This window comes from Delphinus delphis, chromosome 6 (assembly GCF_949987515.2).
Source record: "Delphinus delphis chromosome 6, mDelDel1.2, whole genome shotgun sequence".
In the NCBI taxonomy this organism is placed as follows: domain Eukaryota; kingdom Metazoa; phylum Chordata; class Mammalia; order Artiodactyla; family Delphinidae; genus Delphinus; species Delphinus delphis.
This window is the reverse complement of record NC_082688.1, coordinates 105,409,113-105,422,540: the sequence shown is the minus strand read 5'-3', so window position 1 is coordinate 105,422,540 and position 13,428 is coordinate 105,409,113. Positions and strand designations below refer to the sequence as shown.

Genomic DNA, 13,428 nt, shown 5'->3' with positions numbered 1-13,428 from the left:
CCCTCTAAGACGGCAAGAGTAGTAGCTTATCACTTTTAGCCTGTGAGAATTAAGAACAGCCTTTTGTATAACCTGTTTGTGAGAGGGGTTTCTGTGACTGGAAATGGACTTATGGGCTTGATGTGTTTAAAAAGCCTTTCCCACCACCTTAGTGCGGCAGTTCTCTTGAGAGCAGTAAGGAAATCTTTCCTCTTAATTGATTATCATCTTTTGAAAAGAAGACCCTATCATGAAGGCAACCGCAGTACAGAAAAAGAAAGGGCCCCTGCTTTGACAGCACACCACCGTTAGGGCAATCCTTCCAGGATAACCTGGGCATTCACGGTTGCCTCCCGGGGAAAACCTCCCATTCTCATTATGGTGCGATACCTTTAAACTGGGTAATTTAGGTATTACCAGGTAATGGCAACCAGACAATATGGAGATTAAGAAACAGAAGAGGGTTTCCAGGGCATGCAGCTCAGTTTGCCAAATTCAATATGGCTAACAACTGATCCCCCAATCCTGAGTAAACATCCTTGTTATTTAGAGAGCACACAAAAAGGAATGTCTTACGCAGCTCCTAGCCCTGCCCCGCTGCACCCCCCCCCCACCCCACCCCTGTGCCCCGCAGAGATACCACCAGCAGGAGCTGGTCAATGTGCCCAACGTTCACTTGGGAAATCTTGACAAACAAACGCGGCTCAGTAAAGCTATAAATGGATTTGGCTGGTCTCAACGCAGCCCCAATGAATACAGTAGTAAAACATCACTAATAATCACAACAACAAAATGACAAACTCTATCACCACTCTGACATAAGATTTAAATCACACACAGTGATTAACACAGAAAACCAACGCACGAGTAGAGGGTCAGGACTATTGAATGTAGAGTGCTACTGCACACAAGGTCATCAATAAGAAGAAAAATTATTGCCTAAGAATCTGTTGAGACTCATTGGGGAAAAAAATACTCTGGTGGTTCTCTGAACAACAACAAAAAGAGACAAACAGCAATTTTAAAAGGCAGAGCCACGAGTTAAATGGGAAGACTGCTTCTACCCAAACCCTTCTTAAGACCAAAGAGAGAGAAGGACTTGACGTTCACATTTTAAGGACGGGGGTGGGGTATCATTTATGAAAAAGGGATTATTTCCACTGTTGTGGGCAGAGAGAGTAGCTGGTCAGCGGAATATGTAGCTGGTCAAAAAGCTGGGCTGCAAGACAGGAAGGGGTGTTTGTGTGAAGAGATGGACCACACCCACCTACTCTGCCTGCTGCAGAGGATAAAAAGATTCCAGCAAGGAGTCAGCTCAAGATGAGACCTTGGTTTGGAGCCCAGAGGAAAAGAGAAGAGGAGTTGTTCACAGACAGAGAGGATGTGACTGTAGATTCCTGATGAAATGAAAGTCTGTTTACTTACACTTGGTGCCTGATGGTTGAAATCCAAGAGGGAAGTGTGTAAAGACAGAGGCCGAACAGGGAGAACGAAAGCAACTGTATCACTAGCTCTTCACGAGTTGTCCCTTTTGAGGTAAAGGTGCTGTTCATCAGCAACTACTGCCATGATAAACCTACAGGACACGGGGGCTGGGTTTGCATCCTCCCATACTGAGGGGCTGCTCCCTCCCTCACGTCCTTTTAGGTGATCACCGCGCCTGAGCTGAAAGGGGTCTTCCTGTGCGAGGATCTCTCTTTCTGTGAAGGACTACGAGACGTGGGGGAGAGCCCACCCACCGAACGACAACATGCGGGAACTCTACAGACTACAGGCGGGAGGAGGCCACCCAAAGTACTGAGACTTGAAGAAAACTGCCTTAAGGGGTGCTCCGGCCTTACAGGCTTTGCTGAAACAAACCACAATGTCTATTTGGTACTGACGGGTCCTGGAAGGTCGCAGATCAGAGTGTACCGTGTAGCCCTCCCTGGCCTTCATCTGCTGTTACGATTCTCAAGAGATGGGCAGAAATGGCATTAGGATGGTCCATCTTTAAAGGGTCCCTTTGTAAGGCTGTGTTTTAAGAAGGCTAGGAAATTTACCCATGTGACCACAGTATAATTCAATGAAAGTGTCTTAAAAGAGTAACAGACAAGTTACCTGAACTGCTTGCAAGGTTTCCCCACCTGACACATTTAGTCTTCCTCACCTGGGAAGGAGCAGCCCCTGAAAGAGTCCTCGGGGGCCTGAAAAAAGTACAGCAGGAAGTGAGAAAAGAGGACAGAAAAACCGAAAAGCACACGATGGGATGCTTTAAGAGCCTGGCTATTTTCCCTTCAGTAAGAGAGCAGTTTAGGGTTTCTATTTTAATACCACCTCTTAAGCCTGAAAAAGCTTAAGAAAAAAATTTACTCCCCAAAGATATTACAAATTAGACAGTGGCAACTCCATATGCCACTGTAAGAACTAAGGTAGCCTGGAGAAGACAGCAGAGTTAAACCTGATGACAAACAAAAAACCAATGGTAGACTTAAATCGAGGCCCCAAAGAACTAAATTTTCACTTCTGGAGAAAAAGCAAAAGTTGTATGTAAGGCAGTAGATGTTAGAGCAGACCGGCAGTCTTCTTTAATCAAAGAACTCCGCGTGCAGGGCTCCTTCCTCCAGTTCCTACTGAACCCAAGGCAATGCTGCCCCGCACTGGCAGACACATTCTTTCACTTTTCCCAGATTTCCAGGTAAGCACCTGGTGCTGCCTTCATGGATACTCTCCTTTACTCTTTGAAGCTTTCTTTCCTTCCTTAAAGGTCCTAAATCAATGAAACCTTTTAGCTCTTCTCTGGCAATCACCCTGTTTCTTTAGAAACTGCAGCTGCCTTTACAGTTTGAGTCTGTTTCTTTAAAAGGACCAGCAAGAACAAATGATACTAGCAATCCCATCTTAAAGAAGCTATCAATTATAATAATCTCCTTACAATAAATCATGGATGTGGCTTGTCAGTATATTTTTCTCTCTCCTTTTCTTTCTGATTCAACTGAAAATAAGCAGACAAAATTCCACCGAAATGGAAAGATATGTTGTATTTTTTCTAAATAATATCAAAGGAAAGGAAAGAAAGATAACACAGTCTTCTAATAGAAATAAAAAGTCAAACACACCGAGAAAGAAAATGAGTGGGGGGATCGATCATTCCTGAGAATAACAAATGCTACTCTTGAATTCGTTGGTTCAAGTAATATAGTTAAACAGAAAAGGCTACTCCATTTTACTTCGATTCTTGGAAGCTGGAAAAAAATATATACATTTTCCCCCTGAAATCCAAGGACAAGAGCAGGCCCAGGCCCTGCCTGTAGCTCTATAAAGTCACAGACCCACAGAAGGTGGCACCTTCATGCCTCTCAAAGGCTTCCTCACACTGACATAAGCAGGATGAACAGACAGTGGAGGTGATCTCATCAGCGTGTGCCTTAGGTGGAGTGAGACCAGCTAGAAGCTGGCGGATGTTCAAACTCACTGCTGAGGAAAGGAGAAATGAAGGCGGCCAGTCATTCTCTCTCTCAATGGTTTTAAGTTGAAAACATCTGGTGGGGGAGGAAGGGTGAAGAGGTAAGGAAATGGCACCCTCCTTCAATTTTAGAATCACTTTCAGGCAATGGATAAACACATGACGCCCTGCTTAACAGCCAGGCCCATATTCCCCTTTAAACGAGGCTTCGTTGTCTGTAGGAAGGAGAGAGGGAACGAGGCAGGAAATAGAGAGCAGCTGTGCCTCTTTCAGACGCACCCTACGCTGCTACACTGAAGGCTGTTTCCTCTTACCCACAGTGACACTGTGTCCTTTAATCGGGATGCCAAGAGATCATTTTCATACAAGGCCAGCAGATGTAATTTTCTTGGACGCATGAATAGTTCATCATTTTGCTACTGGACGACAAGGTGATCACAGGGTGACTTTATAACTCAAGTTCACTGTTTGTTTGGTATTTTGAGTTCTCAAAATGAAAAAAAGATTTATCAAATATAAATATCTTTAAAAAGTAACAAAAGTGCTACATATGTGATCAAGGAAAAAAATTCCATTAGTTACTGCCGCTTAAAGTAGATTAAACTTTACAAATATTACCACATCCATTATCAGTATGGCTTCCAATTATTAAATAAATTGCCTGTAGCAATATAGCTTTTCACACCTCTACAAGGACAGAGTAAAGAGAACACCAAAGCAGTCACATCCTGTTGTATCTCGCAGACCCACCGCATAAGTGGCAAACGTCCCCTGCTTTTTTTCTGCTCCTAGTTAGGAAAGTATTTGCGTTTGTGAGAGTCAGTCAGCATAATCCCGCTATAAAGTCCTCTATCAACCTCTCATGTTGAGGGGGCTTCAGTTAATGGATACAAAGACTGGAAGTTCATTCACTTACTTTTGACCTTAGCTCCATCCTCGAAATGCCTTTTTTTGGTAGCAGGGAAAGGGGACACAGACAGGAGGCAAAGCAGCTTCCGTGACGACCTCCAGCACCTTTCCAGGCCGGCATGTACCTGTGCCACGTACTGTATAGTGGTTCTGAGAACTGGACCTAACATCCATTAGACCTTCAGCTCATGTTTTTTCCCAGTGCTCTCAAGCTGGGCTTTGTGGGTTTGTTTTTTTTAAATGACTTTTGTTTTTTGTCATTTTTCTGTTTGTTTGTTTTAATCATGGTCCCAAAGGCAGAGGCAGTATTTTATCTACTTAAGTCACACAGCTTGTGAGAGGAAAGGATGTCTGTGTCAGGCATGTTAACATCAACCAAAATCTGAGATCGAGTGTTTCCACTGACATTCTTAGCACAGCACCCAAAGAAGTATAATCTAGCCACAGTGTGACTATTATGAGGCACGGCTTATTGCAGCTGGAAATCAATTCTTCCCACACTGAGGTGGGGGTTCTAGTGTCCCTTTTACTCTGTGGGTACTCCCCAAATGGCGTCTGTCCATCCTGGGCCACACTACCTCAGCTTGCATCCTACCAGTCTTGGGGAAGGAAGGGGTACAGACTAGTGTTACAGGAATCTAAAGGTACCCAATACACACAGCCTAATATTTGAGAACTGAGGGCTATCTAAATACCTGGAAGCACTTTCTTGGAATGCTAAGACAGAGCAGCAAGATTTTCTAGCCTCGGGGTCTGGGAGAGGGAAGGTTGATTGGTTGGTTGGTTGGTTGGTTATTATTTACTGGGAATTAATACTGAGAGTATATGCAAAGGCTGAGGGCACCATGCCATCTTCACAGAACAAGACCCTAACGGCTAACTGACATACAAGAAACTGCAAGTTATACTGTAAGAACACATGTTAAGGACCGAGGAAAGTCTGCTAAGGTGCTACGTCTAAACTAAGTTAACTTCTCGTGTCCAATCCTCCCTCATCAGTCGTCATCCAGGGCCTCTGTCTTGATTTCGTTGGCTCCTTGTCGGGCCAATGCCAAGATAGTGTGGTTGACTGCTGCCATTTCCACAGCTAATGAGATGGGGTCTTGGTGGTCACTATGGCTAGTGCTGTCGTCCTAGATGTGCAGAGATAAGAAACAAATGTTATTAGTGCACTGGTAAAATTCTCTAGCTCACAGAAAGGCATGCTGCGGGCAAGGGGAGGCAGAACATTCGTGGGAGAAAACAGAGTTGGGGGCGTCATGATAGAATAGAGGTGAAATGTATTTAAGTAGACACTGAATGGATATAGGTCCAGAGACTTCGGGTTGGCATTTTTATGATTCAACAAATAAAAAGCACTAAAATGTTTTTTTCTTGTTGAGAATTTTTTCCTTCTATCAGAAAGATTGCTGGGGATGATGATCAAACCTGGACCATTCCAAGTTTGCAACAAATACAACACTAGTTACTGAAGGCCAAACTAGGTGAGCTTAAATTCTGGATTGGTGCTCTTACAAACAGATTATCAGAATTCATAGTATCTCTCTACTCAACTGAGAAGACTAGACAAAACTACAGCACCAACACCTTTCGGATAAAAATGCATTTTTGTAAAAAACAAACCAACCCCCCCACCCAAACCCCAAACTCTCAATTACAATAGGACAAAAGTGTAACTGCTGGAAATGGCTTCCCGAGAAAATGTCACCTGGCACTCTCCCACTGTAAGGGAGCCGGGCAAGGGAAGTGCAGGTGTCTTACTTGGAGGGAGTGTGAAGCTCGCCCTCCGCAACGCCGATGTGTTAAACAATACAGCTGTGGAGGAACTGGCCCTGCAGGACGTTCGTCAGGCGCTGAAGATGGTGTTTCACACAAGGGGTAAGTTTCTCACCTGTCACATCTTCAGGGGAACTCTGCATCGAAAAGCTTTGGAAAAGGGTGAGTCCCTTTGGGCGAAAAATAGCATGGCATGTGTTGCCCTTAGGGCATCTGGGAGAAAAAGTGGAAGTGATCCACCTACATTGGTAGACTAAAAACTAACAGGAATGTTTCCACTTAGACTCACACAACATTCTCTTGAGTGAAACATGGAGCGCTGATTTGGAGTCCTCAGAGGGAAATTCTGTGCTCATTCGCGCAGGCTGGCCTTTAGTTTAAGTAGGGATCAGCATGGAACTGCTGGTACCCTGGCAGTGGCAGTGTCTATGCTCAAGCCGGTAAACAGGGGCTGCAAAGCGGTCGGCAGAAGGCCACAGTGGACTCTATTAAAAGAGCTGGCCGAGGGGCAAGGTAAAGGTGTACATCAAATAGGAAAGAGCAGATGTTTTCCTGCTGGGGCCTAGGAGAAGAGACCGTGCATTCTCTTCATATTCCAAATGGAATGAGTTTAAAATCCTATAAAAAATGTAATGAACTCTGTCAACAGATATGTGGGGGGAAAATTCCCACATTCTTAGTTACTGAATTATTCCATCCAGTGGCTACAATTAAATATATTTTCCCCCTAAGCAGTGGAGAGTAAGTCAGGGTGAGGTGGGCAGACATGCATTTATGAGAGGGTGTGTGTGTCCATGTGCCAGAGACTCTGGAGGAACCCACTATCTCGGCACGAGGGTTCCCACGGCAACGGGGCCGAAGTGGGTGGGCCCTTCTACTGTGTGCTGGTCCGAACGTGTCCAGGCAGGGTCACAGCTGCCCGCAGCCCCTAGTGTCTCTCGGACAGTGAGTGTGTGTGTGGTGGACGGTGGAACTTGCTTGTTTGGATCAGATCCTCCTCTCTTCTTCTACCTTCTCTGCTTCTCTGCCTCCCTCTGAACTTCTTCCCTCCTCCTCCTCCCCATTGCGTACTTGCCAAGTATCCTGTTATATGACAATAAATCCATGTGGGTGAATAACGATTTCTCACAAATTCACTTTCAAATTACACGAAAATCTAACTAGACACAGGAGCCGAGTGGAGGGACATTCGCTTGCCTCCCCTCCCCCACCCCGTACAAAACGCACCCACGGAATTGTCACACCGTCCCACCCACCCTGTATCCGGCAGCCTCCCCTCCGCTGCTCACCTGCTCTGAGTAGTCATTTCCGTCGACGTCATCACTGTTGGAATGGCCTCCGGGACTCTGTACATCTATCCCATGACTCTCCAGGATTGCTGCTTCTTCGAAAAAAGCAAATAGATCCCTAAATTATCTGTTACATCGCCATCATGGTCTAAACACAGAGTTTGTATTGAGGAAATTAGAATGCAATTAAACAAAAACCTAGACTCCTCTCTATGTTTTGTTTCTTTTAAATTGCAGACAGATGGAACTCGGCGGCACAGAGGTCAGGGGAGGAACACGTTTCCCATTCTGGAGCCCCTGCTGCTATGCGTGTACATTTGAGTGGCTGACTGTTAGGTGCTTCATAAATACTTACCAACTAATTAAACAGCTCTCCTGTCTTGGGGTTCTATAAAACACTTGAGAATTGTAACGATGAAGGGGAAGGAAGTACGTTTATAAATGAAACACAATTTTAGAAGCTCAAAACCACCCCTCCACCCCAATCTCATCAATTCATGTTTCTTAAATGCTCTCTCTTTAAAAAAAAAAAAAAAAAATCTCGCCTTTTACTAGGTTCCTTGTATATTAAGACTCTCTTATTCCAATTTTATTAATCACATGTTTCTTAACATCTAGGTCATATAGCTCAGTAATAACGAAGACGCTAAGGGTATCACACTCCCTCTCTCAAGCCCTTACAAGTATCTTTAATATGCACCCCAGGAGTAACTGATCAGAGACATTCTAGATTCTAGCATATTGAGAACAATGAGTTTCAGAAATAATGCCATTCTTATTACAATACAAATAGTGTAATTAATATTAACTTCGCATTATTAAAACTACAATGAAGAAAAACGTAAGGGCAAGTCTCATTAGGCTTAAGAGGTAGGATCATTTAGACCTGCAGTTCTAAATGGAAGTCACTCTTAAAATAAACGCAACGTCCATGACTGCCTCAAAAGAGACAGCAGCCTCTCTGATACATTACCGATATTGGCTCTCCTCTTGATCTCCTTCCGTCTGTTAGCAAACCAATTATACACTTTCAGGGAGGTAACTCGTTCCAGATCTGACAGTTTTTTGCCTGTGAATGCATGCAATAAAATTCAGATAATCTATATCTGAGACTAGTTTTAAGGGTTACTACTTTTCTTTTTAAAAATGTTCTTTTGATTGCATTTCTTGCCAGAATAACAGATATAGAAGTAATATTTTTTAGCATGAGCTAGTACTATGTACAGACTCAATTACTGAATGAATAAACATATAAATAAACATACAAATAGCAACTAATAACACAAAATGCTTGAATTCAGAAAACCACACAATATTAGGGAATTCCAATATTACTACATTAAAGAATTCGGTCCACTAGGGGTTCAGAGTTCACATGATTGTATATGAAGGCTTCATTTGATCAGCATCATTCTAGATGAATATGTTATTCTTTATCAAGTTTCCAGATAGCTGAAGTTTATTTACATCTTTAAGGCCTTATATTACCTAGTTTCCTGCTGTCTTAAGACAGAGAATGCTATCCATGTTTTCTTGAAGATTAAGATCACTATGACCAGCCGTAATTGTAACTATGCTGGAACACACAGCACAATTCAAACTGCATTTTAAATGTATTCTCTTCTTTGCTGTCAAATGTGACGTTTTATGGATAGCACCATGTTTACCAACATGGCAACCACCTTGTACCTTTCCCTCCTCCCTTATTCAGCTTTTAATCCACACTGGGTGGAGAAACCAGAAAACAGGTTAGGCCCTTGATGGTAAGGGGGTGAAGTATTTTCCACGAAGAGTTTGAGTTCCAGCACAGCTTTAGGGCTGGGACTTTTTGGCTTGTGTAAAATAAGGGTACAGGTATCACTGTAGCTGAGCTTGTATGTTCTAGATTATTAAAAGTCTGGCTTCTAACTAAGGGAGGGGGATAAATTAGTATTTAATTATTATAAAACAGTGATACTTTTGGGTTGTTGATATATATAGCCTTTAAGCCAATCTAAGTAACTGGCCAAATGGAGATCAACTGGATCATCTTAACTGAGAATGGTTTCTGGTTAAAAAAAAAAACCCTGTAAAACATGAAAGAGCACTTTAGCACTTGGAAGGAAAGATGTATGAGTGCTTCAGGGGTTCTGTGGACTTGCACAGGAACAACAGGACTTCAGAATGGAATTACCCTACATTTTTTCCCACCTAAGAAGTCATCCCGATGTAGGAAGGAGGAAGAAGCCAACTCCAAAAAATTCTTTCTTCAAGCAGAAAGACAGACTTATAGAATTTTCAACAGTTGTAAAAACACCAAAAAAACCCACACACCCTATCTTAATAATTTCATTAACTAACCTTGCTTAAGTATACCAAACTTTAAAACTATTTTGAAATTGGCATATTTATGCTGTATTTTTGGAAAAAGAAATCTACACAGTCTTCACAAAAAATAATTTCGAGGTTGCGTATCTCAAGCAAGGACACTCGCTGGGAATTCCCACATGAAGTTTGATTTGGAGTAGCGTGATCACCCCCTAAGAAGCACTGTTTGAACAGGACAGGGGAGTGGCCATCCACAAGAGGATGGCAGGAATGGAGCCAAGAGCACCCCGTTGGGAGAGGAAGAGACTTAGGTCCCAAATGATGACCTGAGCCGAGAGCTCCAGCAGAGCCAAGCAGCACTTGCTACCTTACCTGGCTTCTGTATAACTGCGTTGCAAGCATTTGCAATTTCTTCTCTTTTTGCTTCATCTGGGTATTGATTCTCATTGAAGTAACTGCAGAGGCAACCAATTAAGACACAAAGTTCGTACTTTTAAAAACTGTGCTCTCCTTAAAACACCAGCCCACTGAAAAAGATGTTCTTCTTTAGGATGTAACATTAGAGTGTTTGGTCCAGCCTGTCCAATGGAATTTTCTGTGAGGATGGAAACGGTCTGTTCTGTACTGTCCAACAGGGTGGCCGCTACTCACATGTGGCTGCTGAGCACGTGAAATGAAGCTGATGTGGTTGAGGAAGGGAATTTTTAATTTGATTTAATTTTAGTAAATTTAAATGTAAGTAGCTACATGTGACTAGTGGCTTCTATATTGGATAGTACAGGTCTGGCCACTGCTAGGCTTCATTAAAAGAGGTCCTTGAAAAAAAAAGTTACTTGTGATATGGGTGGCTGGTTGAAATCACAGAGTTCTGTTATTAAGGCACTGGTAACAACAGAAATCTCTTTGTGTGTCACGTTTGTAGTAGCAAAAGTTGGAAATTACCCAACTGTTCCATCAGTAGGAGAATGACAGAACAAATTATGGGACATCTATATTTATACATAGCTATTTAAAAATTACTAGAAAAACTATCCATTGGCCTGGAGAGATGTTTATGACACAGTCCTAAGTGCGAAAAACAATCTGTAGAATAATGTGCATGTAAAAGTACTGTTAAGAAATTTGAAAAATTCCTGTCTATGTGTACTTAAATTTGCATGGATAAAAGCTGGAAGGGTACACATCAAGCTGGATTACCTCCTTGTGGGAGAAGGGGATTCATAGGAGGAAATTTAAACATTTCTAAATTTATTTTTGCCTTTTCCCCTATGTTAGAAAAGCATATATTGCTTCTATACAATAGTACTTAAAGAAATTAGGCTTACTGAACCCATCCCTAGCTTTATCAGATCTGTGAGACTATATGTGGGAACAGAATGCTTATTAGTACTACCTCTTCTGTCATCTATGAGTTTAAAAAAAAAAAAGTGGACTTCCTTGGTGGTGCAGTGGTTAAGAATCTGCCTGCCAGTGCAGGAGACACGGGTTCGAGCCCTGGTCCGGGAAGTTCCCACGTGCCGCAGAGCAACTAAGCCTGCGATGCACAATTACTGAAGCCTACGCGCCTAGAGCCCGTGCTCCACAACGAGAAGCCACCGTAATAAGAAGCCCACACACCGCAACAAAGAGTAGCCCCCGCTCGCCGCAACTAGAGAAAGCCCACGTGCAGCAACGAAGACCCAATGCAGCCAAAAATAAAATATAAATAAATAAATATATAAAAGACAAAAAAGAAAAAGGGAATTTCTGTGCTTTGAACCTGGAAACTTAAGATCAGGAAATGATTCCTTGTTAAATTCTAGTACCTCTCATCTCCTCAGGGGCTTCCCTTCCCCCAGAAAGCAGCTTTCCCATTCCTTCACCCTCTGTCTGCACTGGTGAAAATGCCATTCTACTGGGAATAAACACTGGAGGCCCCTAACCCTTCCTGTGAATCCCCAAACCCGCCTTCTGCAATGCCAATCCCTTCCCCTGAAGCCCTCTCCATGAGACCATCCTTCACCGTAGTCCTGACACAGCAGCTGCCACCACCAAACAGCCTTTCCTTTTCTAAAATACAAGTGATAGAACGATATCATCCAGTCTTGTCAACTACCACCCTCCACAAATGGTCTCCTGCTTAAGTCCAAGCTTTAAGCATCTCTTCCCACGTGACATTCTGCTATCATTTTTAGGGCTTCCGTGTTCATACTGAGAGTTCTTCCAATCTCTGCTCCACTTCCACATTCCTACTGACCTTTATCTTTACTCCACTTCTGCTATTTACTTGGGCAAAGACACTATGGATTAGTTTCCATTAACCAGCATCACGGGCATCACCTGGCAGCTTGTTAGAAAGGCAGAATCCCAGACCCCACTTAAGACTAAATCAGAATCCGAATGTTAACAAGATCTCCAGGTGATTCGAATGCACATTAATGTTTAAGAAGCACTGGATTAGCTCATGCATTTAAAATTCAACAACAAAGACAACAAAAGCAGATATTAAGTACCTAATGTTATGTGCATCCACTGTGGGTAAAGAAGAGAATTAGTTTCTGACTTCAAGGAGTTTATAATCTACTGAAGACACATATAAATCAATACACTTGTGATAAAATTCCATAGGATGTCCGAACAGAGCAGAGTTCACACAGACGAAGGTGTGCTCAGTGTTGCTGAATGACCTGGCAGAGGAAGTGCCGTCTGAGTTAGGTCTTGAAGATGAACAGGAGTTTGCAAGGCAGAGGAGAGAAGGAAGAACATTTCATGCGAGGGAAAGAGCATGAGCAAAGGCAAAAGGTAGATAAAAGCCTTGAGGATTCTGGGCGTAGAGAAGAGTTCAGTGTGGTTAGAATATGGGGAAGCAATGAGGAGACACTAGTCTGGAAGAGTAGGATGGGGCCAGCCTGTGATGAGCCCTGTCTGTTCTATTAGTAGAGACTTCACCCTGAAATAGAGGTTTTCAGGCCACACAGAGATATACTCCCATCTGTGTTTGAGAATGGTAACATATCTTCAATACTCAACCCTATGATCTGAAATTCTGAAATTCCCCAATCAACCTTCTACTCACCTACTCCACCTCTCCAAAATAATTTTTTCTTCACCTTCTTTATAATCTTGAATCCTTTAAAACCCTACTGCAACTTTAAAAATCTGTTCATCTATTACTCTTCTTCTGGCCTTACCTCTCATTTCTCAGCCTGAACTCCATGGCAAGCCGAATCAACTGTATCTCTTAGGAGAAATTCTGATTATTCAGCTTTTCTGTCCTTCCACCATACCTATCCAGCCAATCTCCCACCCTGCAGAAAGCACCTTCCTCTTGTTTTCTTCCATCCTTCTCGCAGGGTACCAAGTGTTCCTGGACAAAGTCATAAAATAGGGCCAATTGGTTTCTTTATAAATCTGTGCTTTTGAACCTTAACTGGGCCCCTCATTTCTGTTGGGAATGCTTTTTGTCCTTCTAGCCAACTGTCTTTAATACTCCATCTTTAGTGCCCCACTTACCCGAAACCTTTCCACTCTGAAGTCCCAAGCCCTCAAACCCACTACCGTCATTCTTTTCGCAGATGCCCTTGCCTCCTCTTTTACCAAGATGGAGGTTATTAAATATGGGTTTGCTTAATGTTTTTAGCTTCTCAAGTTCTACATGTCTCTGAGTCACTGCACGTTCTTCTCTTCATCTCATGGCAGAGGAAGATGCATCCTCCTCTTCAAGGTCTACTTCTCCACTTGTGC

The 13,428-nt window shown here is 42.9% G+C and overlaps 1 protein-coding gene across 7 annotated transcripts in view; it reads right to left on the bottom strand.

Annotated features, from left to right (window-relative positions):
- Nucleotides 1–613: 613 nt before the first annotated feature.
- HMBOX1 (homeobox containing 1) overlaps nt 614–13,428 on the bottom strand; it is a 184,438-nt gene continuing 171,623 nt past the window's right edge. For 4 of the 7 annotated variants that reach the window (XM_060015243.2, XM_060015242.1, XM_060015241.1 and 1 more), the window contains 5 exons: nt 10,078–10,160; nt 8,372–8,467; nt 7,399–7,493; nt 7,121–7,192; nt 614–5,466 (listed from right to left, as the gene is read on the bottom strand). In XM_060015243.2, the coding sequence (XP_059871226.1) occupies nt 5,329–5,466; nt 7,121–7,192; nt 7,399–7,493; nt 8,372–8,467; nt 10,078–10,160 (484 nt within the window). In that variant the 3' untranslated portion in view covers nt 614–5,328. The remainder of the gene's footprint in view (nt 5,467–7,120; nt 7,193–7,398; nt 7,494–8,371; nt 8,468–10,077; nt 10,161–13,428) is intronic. The other 3 variants (XM_060015245.1, XM_060015246.1, XM_060015247.1) reach the window with 3 other exon arrangements.